Here is a 16,685-nt window from a genome sequence, read left to right as displayed (position 1 = left end):
CCTAATAACAGATCATCAAGTATATAAAGCAAAATTTAACAAAATTGAAGGGAGAAATAAACAGTTCTACAATATTAATTGGATACTTTAATACCTCACAATAACTGATAGAACATCCAGACAGAAGTAAAATGAGGAAATGGAGGACTTGAACAACACGATAAACCAACTATATCTAAAAACAAAGAGTCAATAGATTTTAAAGGGTAGATATCACATAAAATACCTTCTCCAACCACAACAGGATGAAATTAGAAAACAATAACAAAAGGAAAATGGGAAAATTCACAAATTTGTGGAAATTAAATAACAAACTATTAAATAATAAACAAATCAAATAAAAAATCACAGGTGTAATCCCAGCTACTTAGGAGGCTGAGGCATGAGAATCACTTGAATCCAGAAGGTGGAGGTTGCAGTGAACTGAGATCACACTGCTGCACTCCAGCCTGGGCGACAGAACAAGACTCTGTCTAAAAAAAAAAAAAAAAAAAAATCAGGGAAATTAAAAAATATTGAGAAATGAAAACAAAAACACTACATACCAAAACTTAAAGGACACAGCAAAAACAGGGCAATGAGGAAAATGTATAGCTTTTACAAATATTTATATTTAAAAAACAAGAAATACCTCAAATCAAAAACCTAACTTACAACTTAAAGAACTAGAAAAAGAAGAACAAACTAAACCCAAAGCCAGTAGGAAAAAGGGCATAAAGGTTAGAGCAAAGATAAATGAAATAGAGAATAGAAAAATAATACAGAAAATCAACAAAATCAAAAGTCAGTTCTTCAAAAAGAGAAACAAAGTGACAAACCTTTAGCTAGATGAACTAAGAAAGAGAGAAGGTCCAAATTACTAAAATCAAAAATGACAGTGGGGACATTACTATTAATTCTACAGGAATAAAAATGATTATAAGAGAGTACTATGAGCAATTATACAACAACAAATTGGATAACTTAGATGAAATGGACAAATTTCTAGAAACACAATACCTACCAAGACTAAACCATGAAGAAACAAAAAATCTGAATAGGTCTACAACTAGTAAGCAGATTGAATCAGTAATAACAAATATCCCAACAAAGAAAAGTCCTGGAACTGATGACTTCTTCAGTGACTGCTACCAACCATTTAAAGAAGAACCAACATCAATCTTTCTCAAACTTTTTTTAAAAGTTGAAAAGGAGGAAACATTCCTCCTTAACTCATTCTATAAAGCTGGCATTATCCTATCTCTTTGACACTCCTATAAAAGAAAACTACAGACCAATATTCCTTTTGACAATGATGCAAAAGTTCATAACAAAATATTAACAAACTGAATTATGAAGCATATTCAAAAGACTATACATCATGACCAAGTGGAATTTATTCATGTTCAATATACAAAAATTCATGTAATAGATCACATTAAGAGAATGAAGGAAAAAACTGCATGATCATCTCAATTGATGTAGAGAGGGCATATGATATAATTCAACATCCTTTCATGATAAAAACACTCAACAAATTAGGACAGAAGGAAACTACTTCAACATAATAAAAGCCATATGTGAAATATCCACAAAGAATATTGTACTCAATGGTAAAAGACTGAACCTGTTTTCTCTAAGAAGGGACAAGGCAAAGATGCCCATTCTCACCACTTCCATTCAAAATAGTACTGGAAGTCCTAGCCACAGTGATTAGGCAAGAAAAAGAATACAAGGCATCCAGACTGGAAAGGAAGAAGTAGAATTATCTCTGTACACAGCTGATATAATCTTATATGTAGAATACCCTAAATATTCCATGCAATTTTTTAAAACTGTTAGAACTAATAAAAAATTCAACAAAGTAGGACACAAAGTCAACACACAGAGATCAGTTTTGTTTCTATACACTAACAATGACCAACCCAAAAGGAAAAATTAGAAGACAATTCCATTTACAATACTATCAAAAAGACAACTGAGGAATTAACTTAATCAAGGAGATGAAAAACTTTTATAGTGAAAACTGTAAAACATTTCTTAAAGAAATTTAAAAAGACATAAATAAATGGAAAGACATCTCATGGTTATGGACTGGGAGTTTAACTTAACACTGTTAAGATGTCATTACTACCCAAAGCAACCTACAGATTTAATCCAATCCTTATGAAAATTCCAAAGACCTTTTTTTGTGGAAATAGAAAAACCAATCCTAAAATTCACATGAAATAAAGAAAGATCCTAAATACCCAAAACAATCCCAAAAAAGAGTAATAAATCTGGAGAACTCACACTTCCTAACTCCAAAACTCACTAAAGCTACAGAAATCTAAAGAGCTGGCACTGACATAAAGACCAATGGATAGACAGTCCAGAAAAATAAACTCTCACATAATCAAATATGTTCAAATTATTTTTGACAAGGGTGTCACAACCATTCAATGGAGAACAGACAGTCTTATAAACAAATGGTATGGAGAAAACTGGGTATCTACATGGGAAAGATAAAACTGGACTCTTACATAACACCATTTGCAAAAATTAACTCAAAATGAATCCACAACCTAAATGTAAGATCTTAAACTAGAAAACTCTTAAAAAACAAAAAGCACCATTAGATTTGGCAACCCTTTGTAAAATATATGATACCAAAGACACAAGCAACAAAAGAAAAAATAGACAAATGGCAACCCACAGAATGAAAAAATATAATGGGAAAACATATATCTGATGACTGGTAGCCAAAATAGAGAGGGAACTCCTCAAACTCAGCAACAACAACGAAAATAATCCAACTAAAAAAAAATCAAAGACCTTGAACGGACATTTCTCCAAGGAAAATATATAAATGGACAGTAAGTACAAGAAATGATACCCCAAATCACTAATCATTAGGGAAATGTAAATCAAAACTACAATGAGATACCACTTTATGCTCATTAGGATAGCTACCATCAAAAAAAGAACCCACAAAATAACAAGTGTTGGTGAAGATGTGGAGAAATTGGAACCCCTGCGCACTGTTGGTGGGAAGTAAAATGGTGTGGCCACTGTGGAAAAGAATATGGTAGTTCCTCAAAAAAATTAAAAATAGAATTACCATGTGATCTGGAAATTCCACTGCTGGGTATATACAAAAACAACTTAAAGCAGGGTCTCAATTTTCCAAAGAAGGCATGTAAGTGGCCAAGATGTATGTATTTTTTAAATGCTCAACATGACTAAGCACCAGGGAAATACAAATTAAAATCACAGGGAGATATCACCTCATACCTGTTAGAATGACTATTACCAAAGACATGAAAGGTAAGTGTTGGCAAGGATGTGGATAGAAACAAACCCTAACACACTGGTGGCAAGAATATGAATTAGTGTAGCCATTATGAAAAATAATATGGAGTTTCCTTCAAAAATTAAAAATAGAACTACCATATGATCCAGCATGTCCTCTTTTGTATATTTATCCAGAGGAAATGAAATCAGTGTGTTAAAGAGATATCTGCACACCCATATTCACTGCAGCACTATTTGTAAATAGCTAAGATATGGGATCAATCTAAGTGTCCATCAATAGATGAAGGGTTTCAGAACACGTGGTACCTATACAATGGAATACTATTTAGCCTTTTAAAAGAAGGAAATGTCATTTGCAAAACCATAAATGAACCTGGCAAACATTATGTTAAGTGAAATAAGCCAGGCACTGAAAGACAAATACTGAATATTTCATTTATATGTGGAATCTTAGAAAGCCAAACTCATAGAAGCACAGAGTAGAATGATGGTTACCAGAGGCTGGGGGAGAGGGAAGGGGAGATGTTGGTAAAAGGATACACAATTTCAGTTAGGCAGGATAAATAAGTTCAAAAGATCTATTGCACATCATTGTGACTATAATTAATAACAATATGTACTTGAAAATTGCTTTTAAAAAACACAGGGCCTTGAAGAGAAATGTGTATACCCATTTTCATAGTAACATTATTCACAATAGCTAAAACATGGAAGCAACTCAAGTGGCTATCCACAGATGAATGGATAAGCAAAATGTGGGGTGTGTGTGTGTGTGTGTGTGTGTATGTATAACAGAGTATTATTCACCCGTAAAACTGAAGGCAATTTAACATATGCTATAACATGGATGAACTTTGAGGACATTGTGCTAAGTGAAATAAGCCAGTCACAAAAGGATAAATACTTTATTGTTCCACTTACATGAGGTACTTAGAGTAGTCAAAATCATAGAGACAGAAAGTAGAAGGGTGGTTGTCAGAGGATGGAAAAGCAGGGAATTGGGAGCTATTGTTTCATGCTTATAGCGTTTTAGTTGTGCAAGATGAAAAGAGTTTTAGAGATGGATGGTGGTGACAGTTGTACAGCATTTAAATGTCTTTAATGTTACTGAACTGTACACTTAAAAGTGGTTAAGATGGTAAATTTCATGTTATATGTATTTAATCACAATGGAAAAAAAAAAAAACCACTAAAGAGCCCTGCAGAAATTTAAGTTTGCTGTTGTCATGTATTTTTCCTCTCTTTAAAAGTTACTTCTCCATGAGCACGGCACTTTTCCAGAGGAGGAAGCGTGTGCTTTGTAATTCTGCATGTCTTCAACATGTAGTTCAGCATCCTGCACCTAACAAGTCCTCAACCAATGTTGCTGCTATTCTTGACAAAATGCCTCATTAATATGTTGTCTGAAATAAAATGAAAGTGGAATAATGTCTCTTCCAAAAAACATTAACCAAAATATTTCTATCCACCTATGAAAAGAGCCATGCAGATAACCCCAAATTCATTAACTCCAAAATTATATATTATTTTAACATGCTCACGATAGGTTGATTAAAGAATTCAGTTTACTACTACAAAAGAGTAGATGACTGAAAGCACACAGCTAATTTTCAAAATTATAAAAGAGTACATATCTTAAGACTTTTGTATGAAGAACCAATAAGCTCATTAAATTAATAGGATAATCTGGGATTAATGCACACAGAATTAAAGTCTCAATTTCTAGAAGAAGTATCTGTGAGAAAAAAACTGAAAGGTTAATTTACTGCCGGCTATGTATGGAATACTTTATTCAGTAGCTTCCTAATGTTTAAATTAATGTAATGAATTTTTCAGAAGCCTCTTTAAACCAAGCACCTCGGGAAAAAAAAAAAGGGAAATACTTGTAATTCCAGCACTTTGGGAGGCCGAGGCTGGCGGATCACGAGGTCAGGAGATTGAGACCATCCTGGCTAACATGGTGAAACTCCATCTCTACTAAAAATACAAAAAATTAGCCGGACATGGTGGTGGGCGCCTGTAGTCCCAGCTACTCGGGAGGCTGAGGCAGGAGAATGGTGTGAACCCGGGAGGCGGAGCTTGCAGTGAGCTGGGATCACGCCAGTGCACACCAGCCTGGGCGACAGAGCGAGACTCTGTCTAGGAAAAAAAAAAAGGGAAATGCTGCAATTACTTACTAAAAATTTGTCAAAAACCAGTAACTACAAGAGCAGTTGACACATATTTTGCCTCTTAAAAATAAGAGGAATGTGTGGGGCAAGGTGGCTCATGCCTGTAATTCCAGCACTTTGGGAGGCTGAGGTGGGCAGATCATTCAAGGTCAGGAGTTCAAGACCAGCCTGACCAACATGGTGAAACTCCATCTCTACTAAAACACAAAAAATTAGCCAGGTGTGGTGGCGGGCATCTGTAATCCCAGCTACTTGGGAGGCTGAGGCAGGAGAATTGCTTGAACCCAGGAGGTGGAGATTGCAGTGAGCCGAGATTGTGCCACTGCACTCAAGCCTAGGCAACAGAGTGAGATTGTCTCAAAAAAAAAAAAAAAAAAAAAAAAAAAAAAAAAGAGAGAGAGAGAGAGACAAATACAACATCCTCTTAGATGTCAGTTCTGTATCTGTTCATAGAACGTACAATGACATCCAGGGAATCAATTAGCCTAGGAGAGACGCAATCAAATTCAATAGTAAACTACCACAGCAAAGCTTTGATGGTCTCCATCAAAATAAGGAGGCCTGAAACAGTTTATAAACTCAAAGCACCAGAAAAAAATGGTATACCTGGAGAATGTTAAATCAGTTCCTGCTTTCAGGTGGTTCTGTATCTAAATAGATGATTATATTCCAAAGATCTCCTGAGACAGAAATTTCATACCTTTTCTCAGGGAACTGGTAAATCTCTTCCTCCTCTGTTGAATACCGTCCTGTTTGTCATTACCCCTCTCATTTAAAGCTAAGGTAACAGCCAGGCATCAGACTCGTCCTAATCTGGTCCAAGGTGGGATCGCTTATCATCTTTGTTCTTAATGAAAGCTCTGGATTAGGGATGGCAAACTGGTTTCAATGGATAATGTCAACTCCAGTCAGTTGGTAATGATGCCTGATACACTCTTGAGAAGAACCATTAGGCCAACTGCTGCTTATCAGGAAGAATTGCCATGATGACTTAGTGTGTGGTGCAAGGGTAATGAGAGAGCCCCAACATAATTGAGGCCTATTTGCTATCCCTGTTTGTTTTTCACTTCCCAACGTGGTCTACTTGAAGTGAAAAAAAGCAAGGCAAGATATATTCAGTGGTGGTGAAGATGCTACAGTCCTTCTTCCCTTTCTCTTGGCTCTTGGGTATGGTGGCGTGTGGTTGTGCTAGTCTCATGTTATGAGTCCAGTCAGTGGCAAAAGTTATGTGGCAGCTGCTATCAGAACACTTTCACTTCTCTACTCTACTTTAAGCACAGTACGCTCCCCTGCAAAATTCCAGTAGTCTGCAGCTGGTCCAATTCACTCCAAATGTCAACTTCCTCATTTAACAAGGCCAAGTAGCATCATTTTCTCTAGTTCCGTATCACTGGTTACCCACGTTCTCAAGTGTGAGGATCTCCACATGCTGCAAGAAACTTTTAGAACCCACACCCTCAACCTAAGAAAATATATGACAAAAAATAAACAAATTATGAATAACACTTTGAGTAATTTTATATTTTACTACCCACAACTACATCTCTATACATTTGAAAATCTATAGCATCTAGATGTATGAGGCATAACGCCATCTTAGACAATTATTGGTAGGCTCAGGAATTCGTGGACTCCCTGGTATACTCTGAGATCCCCTAGGGCATTTTGGCTCCCGATTGGGAACCACATGATTCTGTGCATGGAGACCAGAAGGGAGACGGCTAGAGGCCTCATTATGGCAAATCTTAAAAAACAACACTGGGGAAAATTATGTTTCTTCTGGTTCTTTCTTCAGGAAGAAATAAATTTGACCTTTTTTTAGGTTATATTTTTACTTAGTCATTGTCACTGCTCTCCTTTGGATACATTTCAGTTTCCCTCTAAAATGTGGAAATCAAAGCTAGACATAAAAATCAAATCTAAAGTGTATTCCTAAGGAATTCTGTGTTATCATGGGCAATTGCCTAGTCAGCTCTGTATGTCTCCCCAATACCTGAGTTAGACTACCTTTCTACCAGAACTCTCCTTACTCAAGATGTACGTGAAGCTTACTGACTAACCTAATGTTCCTAAAAGCCTAAAGATCCATATTTGATTTTTATTAATACAATGTATGCTTAATTCTGGCTACATTATTTCATTTTTCATGGATTAGAGGAATATTTTAAAATAAACTTTATTGTGTGTATTTAAAGTATACAACATGTGTTATAGGATACATACAGATAGTAAAAGGGTTACTACAGTGAAATAAGTTAATATATCCATCTCACATAGTTACCCATTTTTCTTGTTTTTGTGGCAAGAGCAGCTAAAACCTACTCACTTAGTGTAAGTCCCATATACAGTACCTTTTTTTACTTCAAAGATGCATTGTGAGCTGCTTTATTAGAATGAAATGAACCATTTAGCAAACTGTGAACTTCGTAAGCAAGTGTTTAAAACATGATTTTCAAAGACATTCCTTACCATTGTGTTTAAAGCCATAATGCAAAGGGTTTACATGTGCACGTTTAAAAGATGAGTCTCAGCATGTTACTTCAAAGATGGATGTGAGCTGCTTTATTACAGGGAAGTGAACTGTTTACCAACCCGTAAACTCCCATATACAGTACAACTGTATTACCTACAGTCCTCATATTGTACATTCGGTTTCTGACTGCGGTTTTAAATTCAGAGTCATTCAATATAACTTACTCTTCTTAAGCAGGCTGATGAGGAGAGTTTTGAGGTCTTCTTTTAGGTATGGCAGGGAAAATCAAACTATAAGAATCAAATTTCATTGAATTCCAGTAAGAATAAGGGTCTTAGGCTTTTTAGTATTTTATTTGCAATATGGGTGAGATCCTTGGAGATATTTTAGCAAAAAACTTCATTGTAGCTGTAAAAAATGTCATTATCATGATAATACAGGTACAGTCAGAAAGAAAAGGAAGCATAAGTGCTGTCAATGGTAATAATTTCAATCACCAGCTGAAAGCAATGTAAATGAATTAAATCTAAGAAGGTGGTTTTTTTTTTCCAACAGTCAATTTGATGAACCCTTGAACCATCTTTTTATTTGCTGGGAGCAGACATGAAGTAATGATTTTAAACAGAGTATATATTTATGTCATGTAAATCAATTAGGCAAAATGTCTATATCATATTTTAATCTTTTAATTGTCTCTTATTCTTTTCACATCAAGCTTTTATCCAAAGCAATTTTTTAGCAGTATAGAGTTCAGTTGCTTCTGTTAAACAGTAAAAATACCAACATGGGTAACCAAGTAGTAGATGAAAGACAGTTTTTCCTTATAGAAGTATTAGAGCTGATGAAGAAAATATATTAGAATATAATTTTTTGAACTCCTAAGGAATCTGAGCATTGATCACTAATTGCTAATATCATTAAAAGAGAGACAATCAGCCTCCCAGCGGAAGAGCACACTACCACCTATGAAACATCTTGACAAAAAAGACACATCTGAATGGGCAAACTGCTAGTCTACCAATTTAAATAAAAATGAACAGAATGGAAGAACCTGTTGAACTACTCCTAGTAGTGCAGTGAGCAAAATCTAGATTGTGTGATAACTATAAGACCACCAATCTGGTTTTCTTACAAATAAACTTAAGGAAGAACAGAAAGGAAGGGAGTGGAAGAGGGAGAGAGTGTGAGAGAGTGATAGGGAAAGAATCTTGCAGTTTATGACAGGAGATAATTAGAAATATGAACAACAGACTGGATATTTTATTATATTAAGAAGGTAGTAACTTTTAGGTAATGATATTTGTACTATGATTTTTAAACAGTACTTACTTTTAGAATAAATGCTAAAATACTTATGGATGTAATTATACAGGGTCTGGGACAGCCTTCATAATCCAGTTGTCAGGGAATAGTTGGGCTACAGATGAAACCAGTTCACCTACAAGTTGATCACTGAGGCTGGTTGATGGGTTTACAGAGTTTCATTATAAAATTCTCTTTAATTCTAATTTTGAAATCTCCCATATGTATTAGTTTGCTAGGGCTGCCATAACAAAATACCACAGACTGAGTGGCTTATACAACAGAAGTTTATTTATTTTCTCACTATTCTGGAGGCTGGAAGTCCAAGATCAAGGTATTGGCAGGCTTGGTTTCTTCTGAGGCTTCCCTACTTTGCTTACAGATGGTCACCTTCTCCCTGTGTCCTCACACATTTTTTGATTTGTGTGCACCTATCCCTGGTATGTCCCTTTGTGTCTCAATTTCCTCTTCTTATGAGGACACTAGTCAGACTGCATTAGGGCCCACCCTAACAACTCTATTTTAGCTTAACTATTTCTTTAAAGGCCCTATCTCCAAATACAGCCTGAGCTACTGTGAGCTAGGGCTTCAACTTATGAATCTGAAAGGAATACAATTCAGCCCATAACACCATAATAAATTTAAAAATAACATAAAATATGTTGATAATATTTTTAAATAAAACCGGATGCATACATAAAATCCTTAACTTCAAAAACTGAATTAAAAAGATATGAACTGTTTCTGAGACTACATCTTCAAATAAACTTGTCTCATATTCTCACCTTTTAATATTTGCCTCCTCACTCGATGTGTATCCTTAGCAAAGTTGTTATATTCATTTTCCTGGTAGTCCCTTTCTGAGATCTTAGAGACTAAATTGCATCATATGGAAAACAAAATTCTGTGGTGAGCAACTAGCTATATCCAGGCACTACAGCATTGTCTATGTTTTAAAGAAAATATTCATGTAACAAATATTATTTCTCACTTTCAAAATTATGCACAAACTGGGGAATTGACAAGGGTTAGGTGATAGCACAATCAGGAAAACATGTCCCAAGGTACCCACTTTTATCTCAGTGGAGATCACTGGCAGAGGGTCAGGGTGTCTGATTTTCCTGTCCTACGCAACTGGGTTTACATGAAGTCATACAGAAAATACTAGCCAGACTTTACATAAATCTGGGAATATAACACATTAGTTAGAAGTTAGCATTAGATTCCAAAAAAAAGGTCATTACAACCTGAGAGAATGAGGCCTAATAAGGTGACAAACTTTACTAGGGATAAATGTATGATTTTACACTAGGGCTCAAAACCACTTACTGGAAAAAATAAGAAAAGAGAGGTATGGCTTTACAAGAACACATATTAATATTTTTGTTAAAAACTTTAACTGGTAATGAGGACACTGAGGGTCAATAATGTGTTTACTGAGAGTTCACATATTATTAGGTGTACCAGTAAGATTCCAACAACTCGAAAGAAAGATGAGGATTCCATTTCAGTCAAGGCTGTTCAGGTTTCATCTGGCATATTTTGTTTCTAGGTAATACACTTTAAAATATAATGCTAGGATGGTAAATATATTTAATACCATGTCAAATGAAGAATAATTGTTATTCTTGAACTTGGAAACATTAGTCAAGATTAAACAAAGACTGAAGACAGATATAATATTGTCTTCAAATACTTGGAGGCCTGCCATTTAGAAAAGCTTTAGGCCTCCCCTCCTTGGCCCCAAACAGGAAGAACTCAGTAAACCCAGCTAACCCCTTCCCATCCCTTAGGAAATATCACTTCCTCGGGGAGGCCTTCCCTGGCCTACAGACTGAGGGCTCCTAGCCACTGGCTTCTGCAGTTTTCATTCTTCTCTGTTGGGCACTAATCCTATTTCTAATTATCAAATCGTGTTAGCCTGTGTCTTAGTAAATTCGGTTGCTTATAATAAAATACTATAGACTAAGTGGCTTATAAATAACACCCTTATTTCTCAGTTCTGGAGACTGGGAAGTCCAAGATCAAGGCACTGTCAGATTCTGAGTCTGGTGAGGGCTTGCTTCCTGGTTCTTAGATGGCTGTCTCTCACTTGAACATCGCATGGAGAAGGGGATGAGGGGTCTCTCTTGGACTTCCTTTATAAATACACTAATGCCAGTCATGAAGGCTCTGCTCTCATGACCTCAACACCCCGCTAAAGTCCCAATACCATCATCCTGGGGGTCAGATTTTCAATATTTGAATTTGTAGGGGAGACACAAACATTCAGACCATAGCACCACCCTAGACTGTAGTTCTCAGAGAAGACAGACCATGTATGATTTGCTGGTCCTAGAACACTGGTGCCTAGCATAGTAGAATGAAAGAACCCATGAGACATGGATTTGGATTTAATATGAAGATCTATGTATTTTTTAATAGTGTCGTGCAAATTCATGGGCTGCCTCGAGAGGGAGCAGTTTTCCTTTCACAGGTGGCCCACATTCAGGCTTAAAATGGCAGCGAGAGTGAGGGGATTAAAAGTGACTGGGCTAAATGAATTTTACCCTCTTTGCCAACTGAAGAACTATGATTTGAATTCTTCTGCAAAACATCAGCTCAATTCTGATCCATTTTGGAAAAGTTTAGTAATACATTTTTCATAATTGCTTCTGTTCAAACCCAAATTTCATTTAATGTTTCTCCCCACTTTTTATTTCTCCTTCTCTCCCTACTCCCCAAAGCTGATGATTAATATTTCCATTTTATTATAAGGATGTATAAAGCTTCAGAAAACATAGTGGCAGACAGTGAGGTGAGGTCAGACTTAGAAACGAGGAAAATATTTCTGAGATTCTTAGCATCAGCTGAGCTGAAAGTAAATGTAGATTTGATAAATGACACAAAGTCATTACCTCTCCACTTCTCTTTTTGCCGATTCGATTTTTACAAGGACCCAGTTTTCCCTAAAAACACATCAGACTTTCAGCAAATATAAAGACTGCATCTTTTACTCACAAGGCAAAAAAAAACCTACCTAAATACTTTTCATTAAAATATATGCCCTATAATACTGGTTTTCAGATAGTCAAATATTACATAATTTTGGTTATTCCTGTGGGAGTTAATAAGCAAAGACCTTGAAGGTCAATCTCCTTACAAATTACTGAAACTACCAATTCTGACTTTGATTACTTGATTTAGTTTGATAATGAAGTTTGAGGATGAAGTGAAACATATGAACAAATACACATGCCTGCTATCCTTCCTCTAGTCTCTATCTTCCTTCTAGAGAACATCTTTTGTGACAGTATCCTCTAGCCCTCTATCAATTCATAGATAATTATGGAATTGTAAAAACAATATGTTATCAACCAATAATAATAAAAATACAAATATATTTATTTTAAACCCTACTACATCTGTTGAAAAGGTTAAGAAACAGGTAGATAGAAGCAATTAGGTAGAAGATTGAGAAACAATTAGATAAGGACAGGGAATTAGGTAAGCAGTGGGGGCTAGTAAATGATACCCTGTACCGGGGAGTACAACTGTTGGGAGGGAATCCACATACCAAGCAAAGGGGCTTCAAGAGAGCTCCACCCACAAAGAGGACTGAGTATGACTCTCTCAAGTGTGACATAGATGGAAATAACTTTTACGACCTTTAAATCTAATGCCTACCTCTTTCTGAAGACTTAATTCCTTCTTCTAAGGATGAAGACAAGGAAGGGATTACAGCGAAGACAAGAGGAATATGGGGAGGTTCATGATTTTCAAATGCTTAATGTTTTCCTTTTGTACCATGTCATACTAGCAGTTAATGACCAGAGAGTAGATGTTTGACTTAAACCTCACTATGTTTATGTTGATATTTATACCTTTACACGTTTTCTACAGCTTTAAGCAAACCCTGCCAAACAATGTAATCATTCTCATGTTTAGCATAACTTCAGACATGTCTCTGAAAAACAAAAAAATACACGTGAAAAAAGATATGCCTATCCCAGGAAAAATTACATAGGTATACTCTTCAGAGCAGTGCTTCTCAAATTTGATTGTGAATATAAATCACCGGGAGATCTTGTAAAAATGCAGATTTTAATTCAGTGGGTCTCAAGTGGGGCCTGGGATTCTGCATTTCTAACAAACTCCAGGTGATGTTGATAATAATGGTGCACAGAACACACTCTGAGTATGTTTTAGACCATGACATGAAAACCCAGATTCGGCAGGAAATCTGTCCCCTCAATCTCATTCCCCCTTTCATAATTTCCCACTGAGTTCCTACACTTTTCCCTGTTTTGACGGTGAGAAAGCTTTAGGTACAGCTGGATGGATACAAATGAAAAGAAAATATTCTAAAATTACAACTTCAAGTGAAGATTTTAAGTTGACTGAAGGGTATAGACATATTTTTAATGTACATGAATTATACATACTTCATCCAAATCACTGAATACATGATATCCTATTTCTTGACATAAATGGAGCCCTATGTCTGCATAAATTAAAAGTAAGTTTATTTACAGACAACCTATAGAGTGGCAGAAAATATTCACAAACCATTCCTCTGACAAAGGTCTAGTACCCAGAATCGATAAGGAACTTAAAGAAATTAGCAGGCAAAAGACAACCCCATGAAAAAGTGAGCAAAGAACACAAATACTTCTCAGAAGAAGACATACATGCAGCCAACAAACATGAAAAAAAATGGTCCACATCACAAATCACCAGAGAAATGCAAATCAAAACCACAATGAGATATCATCTCACACCTGTAAGAATGGATTTTGTTAAAAAGTAAAAAAAAAAAAAAAAAAAAAAATGTTGGCCAGGCTGTGGAGAGACAGGGATACTTACACACTGTTGGTGGGAATGTAAATTCGTCTAGCCCCTATGGAAAGCAGTTTGGAGATTTCTTTAAAAACTACGATTTCAACTACCATTCAACCCAGCAATCCTACTACTGGGTATATACTCAAAGGAAAATCAGTTGTTCTACCAAAAGGACACACGCATCCACACGTATGTTCATTACAGTGTTATTTCCAATAGCAAAGACACGGAATCAACCCAGGTGTCCATCAACAGTGGACTGGATAAAGAAAATGTGGCACACACATACCATGGAATACTACACAGCCATAAAAAAGAATGAAATTGCGTCCTCTGCAGCAACATGGATGCAGCTAGAGGCCATTATCCTAAGCAAACTAATGCAGACAAAGAAAACCAAATACCACATGTTCTCACTTATAAGTGGGAGCTAAACATTGGGTAAACATGAACATAAAGATGGGAATAATAGACACTGAGGAATATAAAAGGGGAGAGAAAGGGAGACAAGGGCTGAAAAACTACCTATTGGGTACTATGCTCAATACCAGGGTGACAAGTTTAGTCACATCCCAAACCTCAGCATCACACAATATACCTCTGTAATGATCTTGCACATGTACACCTTGATTCCAAAATATATGTTGAAAAACAAAAAGAAGTTTAATTAATGCACAGCACACCATCTCATTGTTCAGGTGTCTCTGGGGAGTGAGGTGATCTAAATAAATCACCTTTTTCAGATAACTAAAGTTTATCTTTTTAAGTTTCCAGATCTATTTATTTTAGAAATTTTTAATTGAAATCTTCCTGGAATTAACATACTCAAGAATTTTTAACTATACAAAACAAAGTTTAACATATCTGTCTGGGCGTGGTGGCTCAGGCCTGTAATCCCAGCACTTTGGGAGGCTGAGGCAGGTGGATCACGAGGTCAGGAGTTCAAGACCAGCCTGGCCAACATGGTGAAACCCTGTCTCTACCAAAAATACAAAAATTAGCCGGGCGTGGTGGCAGGTGCCTGTAATTCCAGCCACTTGGGAGGCTGAGGCAGAGAATTACTTGAACCAGGGAGGCAGAGATTGCAGTGAGCTGAGATTGCAACACTGCACTCCAGCCTGGGCGACAGAACAAGACTCCATCTCAGAGAGAAAAAAAAAAAAAGTTTAACATATCTACAGTTACCCAGGGTCAGTAGTTTTTACTCTATGGTATGACATAACATTATACGAGCTACTAAGGTCTCCATGGGACTATGTGCTCTCTCACCCAGAGCAGTGTTTCTCAGTCTATTTGGAGCTATCTTCTGTTTCCTTCCTCCATGGTCAGCTGCCACCTCACTCTGTTCTCTGATTGCCATTCCCTTGCAATTTCTAATCTGCTGCTTTGTTTTTCACAATAGTTTGGGAAAGATTCTGAAATGGGCTCCCTTCTCACTCCTGTTTTTAAAGCAGGAGCTCCCTTTCAGAGTTTTCAGTTGCTGGTAATCTGAATTCAGATAATCATGTCAGCTTAAAGAAAGCACAGAAAGTAATCCCTCTGTAAGTATCTCCTACTATGACTATTGAATACTCACTGATGCCGGTGTCCTTACAGTACTGGACCAAGTACTGTCCCATGACTTTTAGTAGATGATTATACTCTTGGACATTGAGAAATTCCTGTTTATTATGGGATGGCTCCATGACCTCCAAGGGTATATTAACAATTCCAACCACGCCTGCACCAAGTCTGAGAAAATATACGCATATTTAAATTTTGAAAATTTGGCTAAACAAAAAAATCAAATATATTCTGGTCATTTGAAATCATTTTTTTTTCCAATAATAAATTGATTCTGTTGGTCTGGACCATGTCAAAGTTTAACAAGTTATCTAATGACGTTATCATAAATCTGTGGGGATCCCAACATGTTTGGTACCATAATAAAAAAATCACTTTAGCACAATGTTACTGAGTTAATATGACTCGTTTTACAAACCTATCACCTTACATGGAGAGTGAGGGTGGCTGGGAAGGCAAGGCTTTTTGACATTAAAAACCATGGTGCCTTACTGCAATAAACTGGCATAATCTTCTAAATGACAGTGGCCAGAGAACTACTTTCTTTCTCTGCATTTCACCTATCAGATTGGATTTCTCCTCTTCATTGCAAAGGTCCTTGGGGCGCTCAGTGAATTCCATGAAGGAATCACAGAGTTGGCTTATCCCAGAGGGTAATGAGTATCTCACTGTAAATCTGCTTGGTGACATAACTTGTTTTGGGAAAGAGCATACAATTGTCTAAGCCTTTAGGGCTCCCCACTGCCTTTTGTATGGCACATGTGTCAAAGCCTCACAATTTGGGGTCCCTGCCTATCGTGTTTTGCTACCACTTCACTCTTCCTCCTTACTTTCCTTTCACTATTCATTCTCTAAGTCTAAATTTGGGCTTCATTCTTCTAGAAGGCCTGAATTGACCTCCCCAGTTTGCTTCACTGCCCCTCCTAAATGCTCTTTTTGCACTGGATGCTCACCTCTAACATAATATTCATTCATTCATTCAAGCTCAGCACCTAGTCCTGTTCCAGGAACTAAGAATATGGTGAGAACCAGAAGTATAGGTTCCCCCTGGCTTTGAAGTTTCTCTTTTACAGAAGGGTGGC

The 16,685-nt window shown here is 36.5% G+C and overlaps 1 protein-coding gene across 4 annotated transcripts in view; it reads right to left on the bottom strand.

Annotated features, from left to right (window-relative positions):
* Positions 1-16,685, bottom strand: part of MORC1 (MORC family CW-type zinc finger 1) — a 155,599-nt gene that overhangs the window by 73,994 nt on the left and 64,920 nt on the right. For 3 of the 4 annotated variants that reach the window (XM_050778900.1, XM_050778901.1, XM_050778903.1), the window contains exons 14-15: positions 15,617-15,771; positions 10,005-10,094 (exon numbers count right to left, since the gene is read on the bottom strand). In XM_050778900.1, coding sequence (XP_050634857.1) covers positions 10,005-10,094; positions 15,617-15,771 — 245 coding nt within the window. The remainder of the gene's footprint in view (positions 1-10,004; positions 10,095-15,616; positions 15,772-16,685) is intronic. The other variant, XM_050778902.1, reaches the window with a different exon arrangement.

Source organism: Macaca thibetana, chromosome 2, assembly GCF_024542745.1.
Source record: "Macaca thibetana thibetana isolate TM-01 chromosome 2, ASM2454274v1, whole genome shotgun sequence".
Lineage (NCBI taxonomy): Eukaryota > Metazoa > Chordata > Mammalia > Primates > Cercopithecidae > Macaca > Macaca thibetana.
Note: the sequence above shows the minus strand (reverse complement) of the source record. Positions and strands in the feature narration are given on the sequence as shown.